The sequence below is a fragment of the Podarcis vaucheri genome (assembly GCF_965113315.1).
Source record: "Podarcis vaucheri genome assembly, chromosome: 1".
NCBI lineage: Eukaryota > Metazoa > Chordata > Lepidosauria > Squamata > Lacertidae > Podarcis > Podarcis vaucheri.
The window spans coordinates 33,498,898-33,521,847 of record NC_138759.1 but is presented as its reverse complement, the minus strand read 5'-3'; the positions used below and the strand labels follow the sequence as shown (position 1 = coordinate 33,521,847).

The 22,950-nt window shown below is 42.7% G+C and overlaps 1 protein-coding gene across 2 annotated transcripts; it reads left to right on the top strand.

Annotated features, from left to right (window-relative positions):
- The first annotated feature begins 1,416 nt into the window (after nt 1–1,416).
- PROSER1 (proline and serine rich 1) lies at nt 1,417–22,114 on the top strand. Of its 2 annotated transcripts, none has more exons than XM_082222534.1 (14): nt 1,417–1,541; nt 4,657–4,764; nt 5,577–5,642; nt 7,125–7,193; nt 8,181–8,275; nt 8,606–8,699; nt 9,787–9,897; nt 10,885–10,968; nt 11,985–12,063; nt 13,279–13,374; nt 13,854–13,898; nt 16,927–18,637; nt 19,440–19,587; nt 20,423–22,114. In XM_082222534.1, exons 2-14 carry the CDS (start codon nt 4,720–4,722, stop codon nt 20,552–20,554), a joined length of 2,775 nt encoding a protein of 924 aa, XP_082078660.1. In that variant the 5' UTR covers nt 1,417–1,541; nt 4,657–4,719; the 3' UTR covers nt 20,555–22,114. The 2 variants fall into 2 exon arrangements, with proteins under 2 accessions (XP_082078660.1, XP_082078659.1); XM_082222533.1 differs by lacking the exon at nt 1,417–1,541 and adding an exon at nt 4,218–4,367.
- The last annotated feature ends 836 nt before the right edge of the window (nt 22,115–22,950 follow it).

Below are 22,950 nucleotides of genomic sequence, written 5' to 3'. Positions count from 1 at the left end.
CCAGCTAGTCCACCAGCCCTTACTGTTGGGAATGGACAGACAAGTCCCAGGACCCAGTGGGGCAACGTGAGGAGGTACCTCTCTTTGGGGCAGCAGGGGCAGCCAAGAGACCAAGGGCGGTGGCAACGGCTGCCCAGAGGACTCCCATGGAGAGGAGGCTGAGGGAACACTCCACAAGGAAGGGAAGGATGTTCAAAAAAAGGTGAGAGGCTGCCCTGCAGGCAAGGGGTAACAGCTCCTGAGCCCCACAGGGTGCCGCAGAAAGAATGTAGTTGGTCAAGGGAGCCGTAGACCCCAAAAGGTTGAAAACCTCTGGCCTAGTGTGGAACTGGGACACCAGGGTTCAAATCTCCACTTGGATTGTATGACATTGGGCCAGCCATTGGTTCTCAGGCTAACCTACCTCACAGGGTGGTCGTGGTGATTAAATGAGGAGGGGGCAGAACCATGTATACCACCTTAGAGAGCTCCTTAGAGAAAAAGGTGGGATAGACTGTAAATGCAATAAAGGAATCCTCCCAGGTGAGGCTGCCTTTCACCACCTTTTTAACACCCCCAGGCAGTGTTCAAAACTCCCATTGTTCTAGGTGCATTTTGCAACAGGGAATTTCATTAGTGTGAGCAGTTTGAGCCCTGGGTGCAGTACTGCGCCTAAGATTTCAGATTCAAAATTGCAAAGTGGAAGGAAAGGAGTACCTTTTTCTGCCTCCCCACTTCAGCTACTCTCTGAAGACTGGAGAAGAGACCCTCTTATGAGGGGTTTGTGCAGGGGAAGGACTAGACCAGGGGTCAGCAAACTTTTTCAGCAGGGGGCCAGTCCACTGTTCCTCAGACCTTGTGGGGGGCTGGACTATATTTTTTGGGGGGAGGGGAATGAACGAATTCCTATGCCCCACAAATAACCCAGAGATGCATTTTAAATAAAAGCACACATTCTACTCATGTAAAAACACGCTGATTCCCGGACCATCCGCGGGCCGGATTTAAAAGGCGATTGGTCCGGATCCGGCCCTGGGGCCTTAGTTTGCCTACCGATGGACCATGTGAAAAATGAATATCATATTTTAGCTGCAGTACATTCATCTTCAGCTTTGTATTCTTGTTATAAAAAAGCGCGCCTAGCCATTCCATTGTTGGCGCCCATAACTTAGGTTTAAGGTGCCACTGAGCTCCTAGTTTTCCTATCTCAGTTTCTAACGTTGCCCCCAGGGAGCCCATAAGCCTCGCTGAACACAGAGCTCTGCGTCCTCACAAGACGCAGCCGGCCCTCTTAAGAGGGAGAGAGCAGGCCCTCTCCTGAGGGAGAGGGGTGGGCGGGGCTGACTCCAGGAGCAGGTGCGTCTCCTCCTTCCCGGCATCCACTCCGAACGGAGGGGCGGGAGGAAGGCCTCTTATGGCGGTGCCTGGCTGGTGACGACATCAGGAGGCGACGAGTCGCGAAGTTTGGCTCCGCGCGGTGGGGGCGGCTGGGGGTTGCGCGCGGGTTGCCTTGACGCCGGCCAGGGGCCGCTCCTCGCCTGCCTGCCGGGCCGCCGCGGATGGTAAGCCCGAGCACCGGCTGGAGGGGTGCGGGGAAGGCGGGGCTCGAAGCGGCCCCGAGCCGTCCATGATGGGCTTCGGGCCTGCCTGCGCCGCCTTCTTCGGGTGCTGCAGCCTTGAAGCGACGCGGGGCGCGGAATCCCGGAGCCGCTTCCCTTGGTCAGAGCGGCAGCCCTGAGGCACGTGTTTCCCGGGGGTAAACGCCGCTAAAGTCCAGTGGGACTAAGTGCCGAGTAAGCGTGACAAGGGTCGCCCTTCGAGTTCTCGGTTAATCCGGAATTCGTCGTGCGAGCCCCCTGGGGATGGAGTTAAACCCCGTTGAACTCGGTGGCATTCGAGGCACAGCAAACGGGAGACGTGTGTGAGCACGAGGTTTTGTTCAGGTTTATTCGAAAGCAAGTCCCCCTGGACTGAGGGGAGGTCCTGTGCCCTGAATGGCAACCTTTAGCATAACCGTCTGTTTAAAGCCCACAATGCAGAAGCTGGTTACAGATAGGTAGCCGTGTTGGTCTGCCATAGTCAAAATAAAAAAAAATTCCTTCCAGTAGCACCTTAAAGACCAACTAAGTTAGTTCTTGGTATAAGCTTTCGTGTGCATGCACACTTCTTCAGATACACTGAAACAGATGCAGAAGCTGTTGGTGCTGGGGTGGTGACGAGGGCAATTTTTCATTTAGGTCATCAGAGGGACTTCTATATCGAATATGGGGAACTTCTGGACCCCTGGAAGTACAGTGGTACCTCGGGTTACGTACGCTTCAGGTTACAGACTCTGCTAACCCAGAAATATTACCTCGGGTTAAGAACTTTGCTTCAGGATGAGAACAGAAATCGTGCTCCGGCGGTGCGGCAGAAGCAGGAGGTCCCATTAGCTAAAGTGGTGCTTCAGGTTAAGAACAGTTTCAGGTTAAGAACGGACCTCCAGAACGAATTAAGTACGTAACCAGAGGTACCACTGTAGTAGGAGTACGACTGGTCTTGTTCCTGGTTGCTGCCTTTGCTGGCTGCTGCTGATGGAACAAGAAGCTGGAGGATAACTGGTTTCCCATCCTTGCCCTATGAAAAGAAGCATTAGAGGATTCTGCTGGGCAGTATCAGTTGTTCATCACAGAGACAATCCCTTGAAGCAGGTGTGCCCAAGAAGCTTGGTGATTTGCCCACAGAGTGGCTCAGGTTATACTAGTGTGTGTTCACTCCTGGTTGTGTTTGGATTTGGTTCAACTTCAGTTATTTCGAAGGTGGAATTCTGAAATGGTTTTAGTGAGAATGGTTGAATCAAACTGTGCTGCGATGAGTATCATGCTGGAACAGATTGGATGTTGTGTTTATGATGATAGAAGAAAGTGTGAAGTAGTGAGGGAGGAGATTGAAGTAGCAAAATGGGCAGATTTTGCTTACTCCCTGAATTTCTGAATATTGACTCTACATTAGCCTCAGGAGTTTTGAATATCATCATTGGCTTTGTAAAATTCCATTCAAATATGATAAAAACAATTTGTGCGTTCAGTACACAAAAGCAAAGAGAAAATTGCATGCTATTTTATATAAACACTGCTGCACAAGCATGGACTTCTGCAAGGATGTCCTCAACCCTGTTCAGCCTGCCACAAAACATCTCTGGAGTGTCAGGGGAACCCTCCCCCCACCAGTGTTGAGGATGATCACCCAGATCTCTAATGAGACATTGCAGGGTGTGTGGAGAGCTGCACATTGTCCCTCTTCAGTTACTCAGCCCAGTTACAGAGATAAATGGGGCATTGTGAAAGGGCATCAAGCCTTGATGAGCTGGGAGGGATTGAAGGTGATAAGGTTTTCAGCCTTTACCAGCGATTACAAGATATACCAAAGCTCTGTTTGCCTGGAAGTAAGCCTCATTGAATTGGGACTTACTTTTGTGTAGACAGAATTGTGTTATGAGACTGGAGTTCTGTGATCACTTACTCAGGAATAAAATCCATGGGCTTCGATCGGAGCCATTTTTGGATTGGGCTGTAGGTAAAACTTTTAACAGAAGAAATGGTTTAGCTATGTGCCCTAGCTACATTATAATATAATGTCAAATGCCTTATCTTTACCACTGGTTGGATACAAAATTCTATAATTATGAGCACCTTAGATCTATGCTTTCCTTTTTTTAAAAAGAGACAAATGGAGGATTTTGGGGGGAAATGTTTCAGGTTAGATCCAAAGAAGTGTGAGGAGACCCTCACTTGCACAATGGAGCTTTCATAGCTATTGCTCCCTGCAACACCAAAAAGCTCCTAAGGGTTAAAGGACCTTATGAAATGGCAAGAAGTGGGTGGGGCTCAGGATACTCACAGAATTTGGTGGCAACTTCCCTTGTATCAAGAGAAGTGTCATTCTGCACATGTAAGGCCCTTTTGGATCCAAGTTATAGTACTCTTTGAAGAATTCAGGAGTTCTTTTAAAATACTAGAAAATGTTTTATTCACATGTCCTAATTGCTTGCCTTTAAAGGTTCAGAATTTACTAGGAGAGAGGCTTCAATGTAGATCTGTTTTATGGAAAGTTGGATAGTATGTCACATCATTTGACAATAGGAAATGTCACAAGAATGCTCAGCATATTAAATAAACTTCCTTTAGGAGGTGTTAGCTTCTACTGAGTTCTGTTTTTTCTGTCTTTTGGATTCTACCTAGAAATGGATGTCCTTGAGGGCTCCATGGAGCGACATTGGCAGTGCAGTAATGTTAAAATAAATAAAATATATCTGCTGGCCTTCTTGCTGCCAATCAGCATCATGCAGATTCTGTGTTGTGCATCTGAGTGAGTTCAAAGGAACTGCTGTTACATTTGAGAAGGCTTGGGTAAGTTCTTTTATGACGGAAGGCTGCTCATTTTGTAACTGTTTGAGGACATTGTGTATTACCTTGAGCTTGAGGACAGTAACATGCCATTTTTCCATGCTGGGGCTAGGAAATACGGCTTCAGTGAGAGAATGAATAAAGAGTTTTGGAATTACCTTTGATGCAGATATTTCAGAAGTTGAGGCTCTCTCAGTGTTAACAATTCCCCATTCTAAACTTAGTGATGAACACTGTGAGGTGCACAGTGTGAGCAGGAATTCACATTTTATTTTTTTATTTTTTTCAACAGAAGGCAATTCTGCAATAAAGAGTGTCTGGAACTGACAAAGGGTTACAACTTGAAGAACGCAAGATGGATAAAAAAGCATTTGAGATGGTGCTTGATGAAATTAGAAAGGTAATTAGTGATTAAACCTATATAACAGAACAGCTCAACTGTAAAAAATGTAAAAACATTAGTCTAGGAAAGAAACTTTATATTGTGCAAATATGTCTTCTATATTCTGTTACAGGAGTTCTGTGTCTTTAACATATAACATAACATTTAAATGGCATATAATGTGCCTTCTTATAAAACCAGTAATAAAACACAGGATGTTAACAAGAACCCATTGGTCATTGTGTGGCTTCACACATCCCACCACTGCTTTGGTTACCCTTACATTTTGTTACTCAACAAAGCCCTACTCTGAGTAGAACACTTGAAATTAAGGAACCTAAGATAGTCATGTCCATTAACTTCAGTAGGCCTACTTTGAGCAGGGCCAGTGTTGTTTCTAAAGATACTTTGATAGGACTTATTTCATACTAAGTATGGTAGCAGTGCAGAATTTATAGCAGGAATGAATACCTTTTCCATTTTCTTATGGGCAAACTTCCAGGAACCATGTACTTCTGGTGGGCAGGGCCAGAGACAAAACTGGGTGGAAGTGGGGGGCAAAAGTGCACAGAGTAGCTGACTGATTCTTACTTTGTGCACTGGGTTACATTAAAGCCATGCAAACATAAAAGGTTTACACACACACAATGTAATCTAGGGAAGCCAAAGGCATTATCAAAGTTTAAGTACATTCCAGCCAGGCAGAAGTATCCAAGGAAGGTACAGAGAAGGCCTGGGCCTAAAGTGCTATAAGCTCTGATTTCAGATAGTTTTATGCCTTCATTACTATAGTTTTGCAAACTAACCTATGGTTTTTTTGTGTTTCATAGGCTGTGTTGATGGAATACAAATTGAAAGCTATTGAATATGTACATGGATACTTTTCTAGCGAACAGGTAATGTTGAAGAACAAATAAGTTGTGCAAAGCTCTGCAAGGCAACTGTCACTACAGCAGGGGCTCTTCAAGTGTTGTTAGATTGCAACTCCCTTCATCTTTGGTAGTTGGCCATGCTGGCCTGGAACTCTTGGGAGCTGGGAGTTGAACAACAATTGGAGAGCCACAGCTTCCTGATCTCTGTGCTGCAGCATGAATAATTCTGCTAAAGGTGCCTTGTTTTTCCTCTCAGCTTGGGAGAGTGAGATGAGTGTAAATGTCGAGTTTCCCCCTCTAATTTAGGGCCCTACCCTGTGAAGCAAGAAAATAGTATATTTATGAAGCCTGGTTCTGTGCTCTGCTGAGTATGGGTGAATTTCATGCTCCAGTAGTGGGACCAGATCCTTACACCAGGGGTTCTCAGACTCTGTGCCCACAATGCCCACTTTAGACAGCTGGAAATTACTGAAGTCCACCAGTCACAAAATGGTGGTGCAGGGCAGAGCCAGTCACAAGATGGAGTCAGTTTCTGAGCAGCTGTTAGTTACTGACATTGGTGGTTTCTACAGTTATCTAATCCACCTATGGAAATTGCCAAATTCTTTACCACAGTTTTCTTTTCATCAAGGAGCACAGATGATCAGCTTTCTTCAAGTCATAGTACTGTGAAGTTTTAGGTAGAATCTGCCGATTCAGAGACTCTAAACGGAGAAGTCTTTTGCTTTCATATTCCATCCCCCCACAATGCCTCTTAAAATATCTTTACTCATTTTCTGTAATTTCTTCTCCTTTTATGTTTGTACCTTATTCCCTCCCAACTGACAATTTCTTTCCTAATTCCTAAATGTTCCTGTTAGATTCACTGCTTCCTGCTATTACAGCTTTCTTCTCTTCTCCCCTTTCTTTCTATTTTCAGTTTATTATTAATAAATAGCTCACTTTCTGATTTCCTTCCACAACTCCTCTAGCCCTTTTCCCTCAGAGGAAGGAGACCTTCCTTTCCTCCTCCTCCTCCCCCCCCCCCAACTGCCCAAAATATTTGTCTCCCAGCCACCTTGCAGTGTCAAGGAGTCAGTCCAGCCAAAGGGCTGTGGAATAGCTAGGGGACAGGATAGGCAGACAAGTGAAGAGGCATTGGGCAGGCTGTAGCATCTAAGGTCCACTGTTTGAGAAGTACTGCCTTACAACGAGGTAGATGCTGCCATGAATGTAGCTGCATCGGCATTCAGATTTCAAATACAAAAAAATAGCTTATTAAACTGAGGTTCAAGATTTGGATAACTTTGAAATTCCGTTTCTAAAAATGTTCAATTGTGTGGTACTATTTTAGATTTAAATTTCGTCAAACTGGTTCACAGCTATTAAAGAATCAACGAAAACCATTCTACAAAAGTTTCTGAGAAAACCTTTTTACTTCTAGCTGCAAGTGATGTACAAATGTGTGCATTTGTTCAGTGACAGTTTTTGCCTGCGTGATGAACTGTCGGATTTCTTTCGTTGCAGATTGTTGAATTACTGAGGTACTTTTCTTGGGCTGAACCACAGTTAAAAGCAATGAAGGCATTGCAACATGTAAGTTTTTTCATTGAAGCAGTAGATTTTGTTGAATTGCATTTCTCTGGTCTTATAGCCATAGTAGCATTTACTTGGTTTCCAGCAGCAGGTTTGGATTGGACTACTCATTCGTATTATCACCGCAGTCCTTAAAGATGACTTCAAATCCTGATTGTGCATCATGATTCTGACATGCTCACTTTTTGGGGGGCCGTTTAGCCTCCCTGTTCAGCTAATGCTGCATATTCCATCCTATTCTCCCTTCTTTGTAAAGGCTAGCTGAGTCAGTATTGAATGTTTCAAATACTGTGGCTTGTATCCAGAGGGTTTTCCCTTCCACATCTCTCCCCTGTGTCTGCCAACTTCTTCTCTGGATTTGAGAGGAGTGAGGGAGTTGCAGGCAAGTGGAAAAATTTGGTAGAGAATGGGATACGCAGTGGGGAGGAAGGGAAAGCTCTGTTGCCAAAGCGATGCAACTTTTGTTGTGATCTCATGTACAGTCTGGTGGTAGCTTGTGTGTGCTGTGGGCCTATAGTTGGAAATAACATTATACTTGTAAATTGTCTGTTCTGCTGCAGTGTAGTGGTTAGACCTACAGTAGGTGACTTTCAGGTTCTCTACTGCCTTTTCATGCTGTCATTATGAACAAAAGCCTTGTTCAGCAAGCTGTTGAAGCGTTGGTCTGTACCCAGGTAGCCAGCATTTAGTCCCATCATCTGGAGGCTGCAGTTCCAGTCATCCCTGATCATTGCTTATGTAGGCTGGGAGTGATGGGAGTCGCAGCGCAACAGCAGGATGGGCACCACATCAGTTACCTTTGATTAGTCTGTGCACTCTGATCCAATCGTTGGTTGCCAAAAACTCAATGACCTTTTTTTCTTCTTCATACAATTTTTATACCACTTGATTGTAAAAAACAACAACAACCCTTAATGCGGACCTGTGATTCTTCAGCTAATGTACGTGAATAGGGATTGCTGAAACTTACTTTTCTTTTCTTTCTAGAAAATGGTAGCTGTTTCTGCAGCAAAAGTGGTTAACATCCTGAACTGCTTCACTTTTAGCAAAGACAAGCTTATTGCACTAGAACTGTTGGCTTCGTAAGTATTGGCTGTTGATTAGCATTCCATGCAGACTGTTACCGTTAGTACTAGCATATGTCCTCTTGGTGTTTTGGTTTGATGGAGGCTTGAATGGTTAACATCCTTGACCTCAAGGGCTGTGACTGGGGGGGGAGGGTATTTTCTTGCACTGATAGCTTATTTGTATGTGTATATTTGTATAGTACTGGTCCATCTCCTTTCTGTTCAAATTAGCTTTGTTGTTATGATTATGCTGCTGAGGAATATTAAGTAACACAACTGATAAATACTATTGACTTCTGCATGAGAGCCGCTAACAGTTTCTAAACATAGTGCTTTGTTTTATAGCAATATTATTGATGCTCAGAATTACCGCCTTATTGAAGATCTCTTCAGAACTAGCATGTCTGAGAAGAAGAGATGCAGGAGAATTCTTGAACAGGTATTACTGCACGGCTGCATTCATGAAAACTTTGAAACGCATAGGGACAAAATGCATAGTTTTGGAGGTTTTCAGGACATTGCATGATATTGTACGTATCAAAGAGATTGAGTCTATGGAGAAATGGAGACTTTCTCTGCAGGTTTTGCATTCTCCCTTGAATGTATAATTTGCCCTTGTATTGTCAGTTTGCTCTGCCGCTACTATGGGGCTGTGGTTCTTTGTTTTAGATCTGTCTGTGGATTTTAAAAGATGCACTACTTCAGTTGCACAAACAAGTATGAGGTAGCTCTATGAGGCATTTCATTGACTGGTCCCATGATGAGTAGGAATTGAACCTTTGGGCCAAGTTTATGACTTACCCAGTCACAAACACAGCCTATTATAATCTGGAATGCATTACATTGCTGTAATAATAGGAAAGTCAAATAATAAATTCTCATGGTTGAGATACAGTGTTAAGAACCTGAAACTGTTCTTAACCCGAAGCACCACTTTAGCTGATGGGGCTTCCTGCTGCTGCTGCGCCACCAAAGCACGATTTCTGTTCTCATCCTGAAGCAAAGTTCTTAACCTGAGGTACTATTTCTGGGTTAGCGGAGTCTGTAACCTGAAGCATATGTAACCCGAGGTACCACTGTAATTCAAAGCAAACAGCTGCAAAAAGCTTAAGGTGTCTTCAGAGCTTCGCAGAACATCTCTTCAAAATCCCTAATATGAAACTGCTGCACCACATGACCTTTCCCCCAGGGCGAAGGTGCATACTTAGTACAGGCTTTCCACCTAAGGATTATGCTAATCCCAGTCTCTGGTTCAAAAAGATGTTCCACTGGGGTATGTCCACTGGGCCACCATCACCCAGCTCTGCTCTAAGGGAATTATCAGGCCTTAGAGAAGGGGAATGGAGAGGCAGTGGCTTGCGAGAACAAGCCGTCTGGGCTGTACTGAAATGTTCATGATGCCCTTGGAATCTGATAGCTTGACCTTTACACCCATTCTTGTGTATTCATAAAACATGTTATTTTGCCACCACTTAATATAGTTGTGTTGGAATCTAATGCTGCCCTTTGTTTTGTTTATATTGCAGGCTTCCAAAGCAGGGTGCAAAGCTCCTCACGCTATGATATCTTCCTGTGGCATGATTCCAGGAAACCCTTACCCAAAAGGAAAGCCCAGCCGCATAAATGGAATTTTCCCAGTAGGATCTTACTGAATATACTTGTCATTTTCATTTGGGGGATTGGTGGTGGAATATAAAAGTAGCATTGCTACAATAAATTGCCTATAAAAATGAAAGAATAACAGCAAGCCTGTCTTCATCAGTATTGGGCAAATAATAAAAAGAACATTTTGTTAAAAATATAATGTAATTCCTGATTTGTTTGTCTTTAGTTAAAAAACAACAACAACAAACAGGCCTCATTATAGAGAAGCATATACTACTTGGAATAACTAAAATCTACTTGGAATAATTGGTTTTGAAGAAGAAAATAACCAGTTCCTGTTAAAAGCAGAAAACCCAAAAATCATTCCAATAGTAGTTCTCTTGAGAAAAATTGCACATGTATTCTCCCACCATGCAAAGGGGGAGCAGTTCCATGCCCTCCGCATTGGGCATGACCAGTAGTACTTCCCACTTGTGTCTGCTTTCTTAAAGGGCAAGTGGCTATGGGAATGGGGATGTTGCACTTTTAGCTGTGTGCATCAAGGCATCCTGGAACCCTGCATGATCAGAGTACTCCAGGTTGTATCAACACTTTTATTGTAAAGTTTTGTGGAACCCCTGAGGGGTGTTTGTGGAACCTAAGGGTTCCACAGGACCCTGGTTGAAACCACTGCCTTCGAACGTGTGGCCTGAAACTTCACTCTGAGAGCATGTTTACTCAGAAACTATTCTACTGTATTCAGTGGGTTTACTTCTAAGTGAATGTATAGAATTCTAGCCTTAGTTGCTTAAATGTCACAGAAAATCTTAATTTATTCTGGTGAAGCTGTCTTTCATGGTTCCGTGGGGGTGTTTTCCTGATAATGGGTGATAGACAGACAGAGCTACTCTAAGTATATCCTATCTATCTATCCATCTATATCTGTCTCTTACAAATGCCCCTGTGCTTTCTGTAACCCACATTTGCTTTCCACACAGTAGAGAGCTTGGTCTTTAATAGTGGGTACTCCTTTTTTCCAGGGGTCACCTGTCAAAAAGGAGAATGAAGACTACACTAATGAAGGCAAGGGAATAGCAGCTCGTATCCTTGGACCATCCAAACCAGTAGGTCTACAAAATTACATTTTTGTAAGCTTCATTATTGGGGTTGCTCCTGTTGTTGAAAACAGAAGAGAGGTACTTGGGAGAGAAGTAACAGCAGGGTGAAAATGGTGCAAGAACAAAAAGGGACTGTAATAAAAATAGTTTAAAAGAATGAATTCTGCATGCTTACAATGTAAAGTTTGGTGGTTTTTTTAAGAAAGGAGGAAGGAGAAAAGGAGGTGGTAAAGATAAGTTTCCAAATACTGTTTGAATGCAATGAAGGAGAAGAATCAGTGATAGTGCATTGTATTCACAGCTGAACGAATGTCACAGAGTTGGCATAAGCTGACTACTTCTTCCCTGGTCGCCTCCTGAAAATGCTCCATTGGGGGTTAGGGGACCATCCTGAATTGTGTGGTGGAAGAAGTGGACATTCCAGAAAAAAATGAGCAGAGACTTCTTGGATTACTGGCCCAGCTAGTTCAGTTCTGTCTGCAGTGACTGGTACTGGCCCTCAAGAGTTTCAGACAGGAATCTTTCCCAGTCCTACCTGAAGATTGCAAAAAGAGTTGAATCTTAGACCTTTTGCCTCCAAAGCATGTGATCTGTTGCTAAGGTGCAGCTCTTCCCTACAGTTGGCAAGATTAGAAATTCATGAGTTCAGTTGATTTGTTCATAGCAGAAGGGTAGTGACTCAAGAAGCCTCAAATATATCTGAGAGAAGGTTTTCCACCGTAGAGTTTAAAGGCAGATAAGTCATATCAATTACTGGTTATTGGGGGCATGTTAAAGGCAAACTGCACTGTAGGCAGTAGGCTTCCAATGCAGAAGTCGAAACCAAGTAAGAACGCCTGTGAAAATGGTCAGCTGGAATTTTGAGAACTGAGCAAAATGCACTTCCCTTCAAAATATTTCAGTAGTGGAAAAAAACAATATATAATTTCTGGTACAAAATGAGGGGGGGATTTACCATTGCCTTTGCAATAGATTAATGTGTAAATGTTCAGTTTTGACAAACTCTTGTCCCTCTTGTTTAGGCCCCAGCAACATATAATCCACACAAGCCTGTTCCTTATCCTATCCCTCCTTGTCGACCACATGCAACCATTGCACCAAGTAAGCCCATCATTCCTGTTTGTTTTCTGTGATCATTTCCCCTTTACACTGTGGAAGAATGTTCACATTCTCGATAGGCAATAGCCTCAGTTATTTTCTTAAATATATGCTTCAGATCTCTTACTGTTTACACTATTTGCATGATGGAGTAAAATTTAGTGACTTTCATAGCTCTCCTCTAAATTTTGTCCAACTTGTTAATGTCCTTCAGTTGTGATGTTTGCAGCTCAAAACAATTCTCCATAGATAATTCTATACCTGCTCTGAGTCTTGGAGCTGATTCTCCTACTCGTTTCTGCTTCCTACCCAGCCTAAAACAATCCTTTATGCATACTTTATTGACTCTTAATGAGTAATTAAACTGAAAGAATAGTTCCTGCTTTGTTTTTTGAAAAATCAGGAGCAGTGAAAGAAAAATGAGATTTCTGAAATATTGGGGCGCAGTTGCTTGCAGGGTTTGGACATTTGGGTGGGACAGCAGAAATCCACTTTGCTGCTAGTGTTTGATACCTTATACCTGCCTTTTCATGGTTTCTAATCTTAAATTAAGTATTTCAGCGGAATACTTAATGACACTTTAATCTGTTAAAGGAATACTGAAAGCTCAGGATATTTTTGCAGGGGGTGGGGAGTTGATGTAACCTTTTAAATTAACTAGTTTAGCATTGAAAACTCAGGATTCTGTGACTGTTTGAGAATTCAATGTAAGGTGATATTCCACATGCAGTTTCAACCGTTCAAACAACTTGCTATATTTATTTCTTAATTTAAAACAACTGCCTTCTTTCACAAGGCGAATTCAAGGTTTACGTAAGAGCACATCCTAATGAAAGTAAAAAAAATAGAGTATCAGCTTAAAATATTATCAGATATATCAGCCATGGAGGTAAACATTACTAAAATAAGATAACGGGGTTAAGAAAGCAATGAACAAGCCTTTCAGAACATCTGTGTCTCTGTCAGGCGTTTACAACAAGAAAGTGTTGGGATCTGATGAACCTCTCTTGAGAGGATGCTTCCTGAAGTATGTGCTTCTGCCTGCTCCAGGCGGCTGTCCACCATATCTCATTGGCAATGATATCTGGAGCAAGGGTAGGAATGAACTTATGGAAGAAGGCAGCCTGTAAAGTATTGAGTAACTGATATGCTGTTTGGAGTTGACCTGTGAAACTTCATTACACCATCTTTGTTTGCCTTCCATTTTCTTTTCCTTAGGTGCTTACAACAATGCTGGTCTTGTTCCACTGGCCAATGTCATAGCTCCAGGCTTGCCAGCTCCACCACCATATGCTTCTAGTCATGTAGGAACAGGTAAAGCAAGAACCCTACAAAAGTCCTGTGTGTCCTGGTTACACACCAGCGTCGCCAATCGGTGGGAGAGTCTGTGCCAATGTCTTGGGCCGCAAGCCTGCTCTTGACAACTAGCAAGTCACTGTCAGGCTCCCTCCCTCCCAGTAATAGTTTCTGCAGGGTGGGAAGTGTGAAGAGATTCGCTTCAGAATGGGCTTGAGCAGGGGTAGCCACCATAATACTCTCCAAGTGTTGTTGGACCACAGCTCCCATCATCCATGACCATTGGTCACGCTGGCTGGGGCTGATGGGATTTGTAGTCTTCTTGTCACAGGTAGGCAGGAGTGAGGGGAGTGGCCTGGGGTGGAGGGGAAGGCCTCCCATCTCTCAAGGCATGACGATTGTTAAAATGAAAACAATGAAAGGGAGTTGTTTTTTTAACAGCTTGGTAGTCTCAACAGAATTCTCTTTTCACCTCATTAATTATGTTCTTTATGTAGAAAATGAAGAGCTTCCCAATCAGACAAAATCTTCCCAAAGCCAAGGTAAGCTGTCCACTTGCAGAGACAAGCTGTAGCTGTAGAAACCTAAATGCATGTGGTTGTGAGGATGATAAACATTATTAATTCTGCTGAATGCTGCTTTTTAAAAAAATTAATAAATCCATTTGTATTTGAATAGCAGCAAATGTTAAGGTAAGGTACTTACTATGTTCCTGAGTGTTGGGGTTTTTTAACCAGTTGCTTAGAATTTCTTTTTCTGATGCTATATCTAAACCAGCACTAAATTCATAAGTATATTTCATGATGAGGTACAGAAGTACCTTTCTTATCCCAAATTGTTAGATACATAAAACTTTGGCATGTGAAAAAATTCACTGCTACTGTCTATACTTGCTCAATTTTGATGCAATAATATTTAATTAAAACCTACTATCATCTGTTTTGAGCACTGTTGAATAATTACAACGGAAGCACTTCAGAACCTATGTTTCTATGTATAATTTGGTGGTCCCTGTGAGTGAACTTAGCTTCATTGATAATAGTGAATTCTAAATACATAATGGAATAGACAATAAACGTGGACCCTAAAGTGGTATTGTGTTAACATTTTGCAATACTTGAGGGTGGGGGAGGAGGAGGTGGTTTTTATAGTTCAACCCATAAGTTAAAAGTATTTGTTTATCACAAGGGGACAAAAAAACTAGTACCCAGTTGAATTTCTTGTATTTAATTTAGGTAGGAGCTTCAAGTTTCTTCCCTTCCCAGAAAATGCCAATAGCCTCATTTCAACTTAATCACTTTTGGTTTAACAGGAAATAAACATTGGGGTGGTGGTGGGGAAAATATCCATAAAACATGTACCTTCCTGACAGTAATATAAGCCACTTCCTCTTTCATTTGTTATTCCCAAAACCCTTTATTGTGGTAGAAGCTCATGTCTTTCATGAGCTTGGGGCACAGTGCTGCTTTGCATGCTATCTTAGAAGTCAGTGGTAACCGTTCAACATACAGTGTAGTGCAAAAAAAGACTCTGGAACATCAGGTTAGTGAGGGCAGAACCTGCTCCCTATGACCTGAACAGCAGCCTGTACTATAGCATTTCACTTACTGCCAAAGAAGCGAATGACTGCTATTGTCATCTTTGGCAGAGAAATAACAAGGTACACAATCAAAATAAGGCCAGATCTACTGAAGTCTCCATTTTTACAGCCCCCGCCCCCCAAACAAGTGAGCACATTGAGTCTCCATGCCTGGAGTAGAGAGTGAGTGTCAGCAGTTTTGATGCTACCAAAGCAAACTTCAACTAATGTAAAACGTTTTTGACATAGCCTTGCAGGAAAATTGGAAAGCATTGGTGACAGCAATGGCTGCAATTGCTTAGTAAGATTGCTATAAAGAAAGAGAAGCTGCTTGCTTTATCTCCCTGTTTAGCAGAACTAGTCAAAGGTATGTTTCATCACCTAGTTGCTTATCAACTATTGCAGCACTTTTACCCAGAACTAATGGCCAGCTCCCTATCTTCACCCCCACTATGCTTTTTTCATGTAATACTGTTTTTCCTTTCCTGTTAAAACTCCCACATTTCTCAAGTGTTGCGAGTGCAGCATGACCACTTAGTACTTTTGAGTGCCTTCTGCAAGCGATTCTACTTTCAATAGTATTATATAGAATTTAGTAACTGAAATTAGGTTTGCGCATCTATTTAAAATATTTATAATCTGCCCATCATCTAAATTATCCCAGAGCACTTCACAGCACACATTTTGTTCTCATTGAAACACAAAACGTGCTTGAAAAAGTGTGTTCAGATTAAATTTGCTGCCATTCATCCCCAAAAATTGCTATCCTGACAAATTCTGCTTAACCACAGAAAGTGGAGAGGACACCTGTTTCCAGGGAGAGGAGGAGATTCAATGAAGCACAAGTGTCACTAAGGCATAGCTGTCAAAGTTTCCCTTTTTTAAAGGGAAATTCCCTTATTCCGAATAGGATTTCTCGCAAGAAAAGGGGAAAGTTGACAGCTATGCCCTAAGGCTGCCTCCTAATTTCTTAACAGTAGTTAATAAGTAGTATTATGTCTGCCCCAGCCTTGTCTTGAAAAACTAGGATTTTGAAGTAAGAGAATGCATATCGTATGCCTAAGGCAGGTTTTGTGAACCTTTGACCCTCCAGATGCTACTAGACTACAACTCGCATCATCCCTAACCATTGGCCATGCTGCCTGGGGCTGATGTACAACAACTGGAGGGCCAAAGGTTCACCAGCCCTGGCCCAAAGGAAATCAATAAGTTGTATATGAATGTACTCCTTTGCATTCCTCCTTTTAGTCCTGATATGTAAGGCTAGCTAGACACTGGAAGGTACAGCAACAGGAGATACAGACAAATGAGGGACCACTGACAATATATTGCTGGGTGACAGTACTTGGGATAGCAGGAGAAAGATGGGCCAATATATATTATGGCATGGCGACTTCCTAAACATAAGAACTCCTTGCAGACTCTGCCTGTATTTCTGAAAATATTTTTTAGAAAAAAGATGGCTAAACATAATTTTAAAACTAAGAGAGGATGAAATCCAGCTATTTCTGATACCAAGAATAAAATGTGTTGTGAATAATTTTGCTCTTCTAATGAAGCTAGTACAAAAGGGCAGGGCTTATTTCTCAGTACTAGTCCTGATTGCTAGTTGTCTGGCAACACATCTGGTAATCTATTCAATATTTATTATATACATAGGAGAAAAATGGACATCATATTTGGTAAAAATGAATGGTGGGCATTAATTTTTAAAACAACCATGTAGTTAAATTGACAGCAGCAATCATGGAATATGAAAGTGAAAGTAGTATTTATATTTGCTTGTCCTACAGTTATACTTTAACAATGCAAAGAGCAATAAATGAGCTAGTGTTTTGTGTCTCACTTTGCATACCATTTTACTTCTTGCAAGTTATGGTGGTAGCATCTTTTATTTTGCTGTTGTGTAAACTGTGTTACAATGCATTCATGTTGAATACAAGCATTTCTGCTAGTTTCCAAGAATTCTTACCGGTTTTGTTTCTTTCCAGCTTTTGCTACACAAACGAATCATCTCTTTACACCTCATGGTTCTAACCCTGCTGCTACTCCAGCCCCAACCCCATCATCTGTTAAGGCAATAAGCCACTCGTCGGCACTTGCATCGCCAACCATCCCAGGGATAAGCATGTCCACCCCTGTCCTTCCTGCCTTCTCTGGGCAGGTTATCTCTTCGGTCCACCCATCACAGCCATCGACTCCCACCCCTACTGTCATCAAATCCCATTCGCTGCCTGGTGTTCCTGCCACATCTGCTCATTGTGCTACCTCTGCTCCCCTCCCTTCAACTTTTTCTGGGCTGGCTTCTGTGCTGCCTGCCACAGCAGCTCCACAGGGGCTCTCCACGCCATGTGTCACTTCTGTACCGAGTGAAGCTTTTGCATCCGCTTCTACACCATTTGCCAGCCTGCCCTTTCCCGCCGCATCTGTCACTGCCTCAGCTAATAACCCTAATTCATTGTCATCTGCTTTTGCTGGCCTTCCTTTGTCCTTGACCCCCACTCCTCAAGGGATGGCTAGTCCCCTTCCATCCGCCATTGCTGGTTCTCCTGCCACTAGCCTGCCGTGCCCACTTAACTTGCCCAACCCACTCCTGTCGGTCTTGAAGGGATTCCTGTCCGTAAACGATAGCTCAATAATGAATTCGGCTGGGCTGCCTTCAGCTGTGACGGCTGAGCTTGCCTCTCTATCTGGTCTTGCCAGCCAGAATTCTGAAGCCCCCTCTTCGTCCAGTAACAAATGTTACACTCCAGCTGCTACCTCTGCCCTCCAGCACCCTTCCACTTCAGGGCTGTCCCTTTTCCCAGGGCTTCCATCTCAGCCTGGGGTTAACAATAGCGCAACGCCCCCAATGCAGTCCCCTTTAACCGCAGGGCCATCCTCCATTATGCCCATCAGTTGTGTTTCCTCAGCTGCTCACGCCCATTGCCCAAGTCCTGCTAATCCCGAACAGCAGGCCTCATCCGCACCAGCTGCCACAGCGATTCCTGCGCTGGTCAAAACTGAGCCCACCAGCCCTACAATTTCAGGTTTCAAAGGCCCTTCCCATTCTTCCGGACCTTCTCATAGCACTTCAGGCTTGTCAGCACTTGGCCATGTATATACCTCCACTAGTTCCTTGCCAGGCAGTTCCCTGAATCCAGCACTCTCTAGCCTCTCCTCCTTGAGCTCTTCTCTCAACAGCTCTCCTTCCATCGCCCCCCATGGCTCATCCGCTCCTATAGCCCCAGTATATAACGCACTTCCTCCATTCACTTCACTGGCCAGCAGTTTTGCTTTTGCCGGCAACCCAGCACTTACCCCAACGGGGTCTCTCTTGCCCATTCCACCTACGACTACATCAGGCATTCCTGCTCCCCATGTGAGCTCTGCGACCAGTGCCCTCCCGACGCTCATTGCTTCAGCGGCTGCTCCAGCTCCCCCATTCCCCCTTAACTTGTGCAGCGCCGTCCCTTCGCTGTTTTCTGTTCCTCAAGTACCTCTAGGCTCATGCAGCTCATCCTTCCCTCCTTTCCCTGTCTCTAACACTCCCTCTGTCACTCCTGCTCTCCCTTCTTTCCCTGGGCTCCAGGCATCTTCTACAGTAGCAGCAGTTGCACCACTGCCGGCAGCTGCCACAGCCCCATCTCCGGCTCCAGTGCTGCCAGGGTTTGCCTCGGCCTTTAGCTCAAACTTCAACTCTGCACTGGTTGCACAGGCCGGGTACGTTGTTGCTCCAAGAGGTCAGGGGGGTCTCTTTGGCAAATTGTTGATTATCTTAATGGTGGTTGTGAAGTTCTAAACATAAGGATAATGAAGTATTGATAACTTGCTTTGAATACCCTGTTTCTTAGCTCTCTGTGTTGCAGGCTAAATTTTTGAACTCGGGCAGAGACCTGTCTATAAGTTTGTAATTTCCTTTAAACCTACCCTACTAACTTGATAAGTACTGAATGTCTTCCTGCTAGAGGATATATGGCTCTTAAATTTGTACTAGGTTCTTTGAGAGAAGTCCTAAAGTAAGAACCAACAAATGTGGCACTGGGCTGTATTTTACACATATCTGTTGCCTGAGGTAATCAAATTCCAAATATCAGACATTGGCAAAACAATGGCAAAATGATAACTGGTCTATTCAGTGCTTGGGCGCACAAATTTGTGCATACAGTATTTAAATTGTAAGAGTTATATGCCACATAGTGCTAAGGTGAACATTCAGTTCGAGCAAGGCTTTCTCCTTGCACAATCAGATTTTCTTCCCTACCTCTTCTTCCCCTAAATTGGTTCTGAGGGTTTGCCCAACCCCTCAGAGCAGATTTAGGGAAAGCATGGGATGTGCAGGGAAAGAGGAGGGAACATCCTGTTGTGCTAGTGCCAATCCTTGCACTAATGCAACTATTTAGTTGTATACGACCTTATGATCATAGCATAGAATCTAATCACTATAATACACTTTGGAATTTTGTATATTAAACTGTTGTCGCAGTGTCTGAAGTTGAACATGTTCCACCTTTGATTCTTTTAGCCTGACTTCCGGGCTTCAGGCCCCTGGAAATACAGTTTTCCCTGGACTCCTCTCTCTTCCTGGCATCCCTGGACTTGCCCAAAGTGCTACACAGTCTTCCCTGCAGGAACTTCAGCACAGTGCAGCTGCACAGTCTGCATTACTGCAGGTAAATACAGAACATAAAAGGAAGATGTAGGCACTGTATGCATTGGTAACAAAGGACAAGAAAACTGCAAGAACGCCATGCTAAAGGTTCCAATTCCTACAATGATAATCAGTTAAGGAGATGTCTGCAAACGTATATGCATGCTTTATTCTGTTTAGACCAGAACTTGGTACTAGATTATAGGAACTAGAGAAGGAAAATCTGGGCTCATTTTATATTAGCAGAGTGGGGTCAGAAGGGCTCTTGCAAGAATCTTAGTCCCCAGCCTCAGATATGCCATCCAGATGTCTTTTGAGCCTTTTGTGGTTAACTAGCCACTTTTAACAGGTTTCTTCCATAACCATGAGGATAAAGCATGCTATTAAAATGAAAGTGGCATTCTACACACATACCCCGATTTTGTAACAACTCTGATCATTACAAGCCCTGTAATGCTTGCAGTCATTTATGCCTCAATATGTTTTATCCACCACACGAAACATTCATTTACTTTCACAGCGTTTATATCCTGCTTCATCCCATGCGCAGGACAGCTAATAGTAAAGCTATCAACCCAACTCAATTAAAATTCTATATAAGAGGCAATGAAATCTATGTTTTCAGGGTTGGGAGAGTCTGAAAATGCAAAATAAGTTTATTCAAAGATGTAGATTGTTTCGTTTGCCAATAAATTAGTTTAAAACAATCTTCTATAATCATCCTTATTTAGAAATTCTAAATTTTGCATAAACTAGGTTAAGAACCAAGTATGCAAATATAAACAAACTAAGAGGAGCAAGGCCCCTGCTTGTGGTCTTCTTTTAAACATACTGTTTTGTTTTGTTTTTCTTTAAAGGCACACACTGCGTCTGCTCTGGAGAACTACGCATCCCAACCAGATGGTTTTACTACATATCCCCCTGCGCCAGGAACACCTGGAGCCCCCTTTTCCTTACAGGCAAGTCTTCCCCAGAGTGGATGGCAATAAAGAGCATCTGTTTCACCTGCAGAGAAACCGCTCCTTGAAGAAAGCAGTGATGGCTTGGCAAAGTCCCTGATGATGCTTCCATTGAAGGCTTTTGGGGGGGGGCGGGCGGGGAGGAAGGGAGACATGGACTTCAGTGTGTAGCACTCAAGAGGAAGAGAAGAGGATTCAACGTAGCTGTTATTTCCAGGCTACAAGAAACTGGACTGTTTTTTAAAAAACTTTTTATCAGTAATACAAAGCACTGACAATTTTCTATTCCCTTGTAAGTAGAGGAGGTTGAGAGCCTTTGGACCCTCCTAGGAACTTTTAAAAATGCAGGTATTGTTGATCCTTCTTTTAAACTAATAATTTGCTGTGGTATCCGTGTCACACGTTCTCCTCAGGATTTATTCTCTGCAATGCATGTTGTATGTATCTTTGATAAAAAGGAAATGTAGATCAGGCTCCCTCTTCGCACATGCTCAGACAATACTCTCTTCAAGTATTAGATCTTGTGTGTCTGCAAAACACCATTCATTGTCATCCTCTGATCCCCTGCCTTTTGTATTATTTTTACTGCCTTTCCCATCCAGATCCGCTCAGATAATCGTCACTGGAAGTAGTAATATTTATCAACTTGAGCTTATTCTTCACACCTGCATGCATCCTACCATCTATCAGTATTTCTTCACTTTTCTAGGATGCCAGGAACACTGCTATATATAGATATATTGGTTTTTTTAAAAAAAAAACTTTATGCAAGACCAGATTTGAGAGTACAATTCTTTTAGGTCATGTAAGAGATCATGGTTTGCATTTTGTAATTAACTTGTATTTTGTGTCCCATTCATGGTAATGGCTCTAATATATCAATTATGTATCAAATGTTGCCTAAAATGTCGAAGACCTGCTGATTTGTGAACCAGGTTTCCTTTTTCCTTTCCTTTTTTTGGCCGGGGGGTGGGGGTGGGGTGGGGGGGAGTAAGAAGAGAACTAGCTTATAATGCTGTACTGTGGATAAGAATGAATTCTGTGGTTAAATTCTGAAAATGTAAATCTATGAAACATATACACAAAATAAGAATTGTACAAATGAATGAAGCTGGGTTTTGCTTCCCCCAATTACACTCCAGGTTACAGATACCAATATAAGATGAAAAGTTTAAAGAATTTCCATCTCTAGCTAGGAATTTATGCAACACAAAATAGGCTCTTGCTATATTAATGAAGTGCTCTATACTGTTTAGAATCTATAGCGATGAGTAGAAAAGCCACAATATTATATCTTTTTAAGAAAGTATTGATCATGTTCTAGAACTACAGTAGAGATGATACTTGATTTTGTGTTTTTAATGTGAACTCTAGGTGAGAATATCTTGCTGTGCATAGCTTAACATCCCTTTTTTCTAAAGATGGGAGTCTACTGGAAGGTAGAGCCTTTCCACAAATGAACAGGCATGAAGAACACTAATGTGTGTGTATATATATCTGTATTTTTATAAACTTTTTTAATAATAAAATGTGTAGCAATGGTACACAAGTTTCTAAAGTAGACCTGAATAAAAAGAAATCTTTACAAAACTTATGTCTTACATAAACACATCCATGTGAGGTGATTTACCTAACTTAAGGCAAATGGTGTGTACTGCATATAGCTTTTGAGGCAGTAGGGCCCCTGTAAAACACAGAAATTCATTGGAGAGTATTAAAAAGAGAGGAGCTTGAAGAGGTGAGCTTCTGATTACATTGTGGAGGTAAGTGCCCAGACTGGATTGAATGAAGTGGAATTTTATGGCCTGTGTGGAGCAGCCACAGCTGAGATTTTAACAGTCTCCAACAGCTGAAATATTTCAGGATACAAAATATTACACATTTTGAAGGAGAGACAGACAGATCTCCCAAGCTTTTCTTTTAATTGTAGCATATGTAACAAGCCATTTTTTGGCTGGTGTAGAACTACCCTTACACTCATGACGTCCATTTTAAGAGATGTAAGAAGGTTCATTCTTATGATCATGGTTACTAGAAGAGTACATTGGACTACACTGTAGAGAGAAATCTGCTTTTAAACAGCAGAGAAAGTTAGAATTAAGGACTACAAAACAACTCTAGATGGGTAATGCATTTCTAGAATACCCAGGAATTGTGAATTTAGAATGCACAATTTCCCTGGTTCCTTAGCCTCCCAAGCCAACATATGGGCAACATTTTGTTGCCCATGTGGACAAATGAGCAGGTTAGAAGCCACATAGCCATCCTCTGTAATTCTACCCCCAGTTCCTTTCTTTGCCTCTCCAAGAAAATGAGGGTTTCTTCCATTAATTCAAAGTCTATTTGTGGAATCGCTGTTATAACCTCAGCTGAGTCCTTAGTGGGAAGGGTGGGTAATACATATAATGATCTTGTATTTTTTTTTT

What these genes read in the sequence shown, in the direction of transcription:
- PROSER1 (XM_082222534.1), top strand. Translation starts at nt 4,720, where the DNA reads ATGGATAAAAAAGCATTTGAGATGGTGCTTGATGAAATTAGAAAG. An exon ending in CAATGAAGGCATTGCAACAT is followed by an intron (nt 7,194 to 8,180) that starts GTAAGTTTTTTC and finishes TTTTCTTTCTAG; the next exon opens with AAAATGGTAGCTGTTTCTGC. An exon ending in GCAGGAGAATTCTTGAACAG is followed by an intron (nt 8,700 to 9,786) that starts GTATTACTGCAC and finishes TTTATATTGCAG; the next exon opens with GCTTCCAAAGCAGGGTGCAA.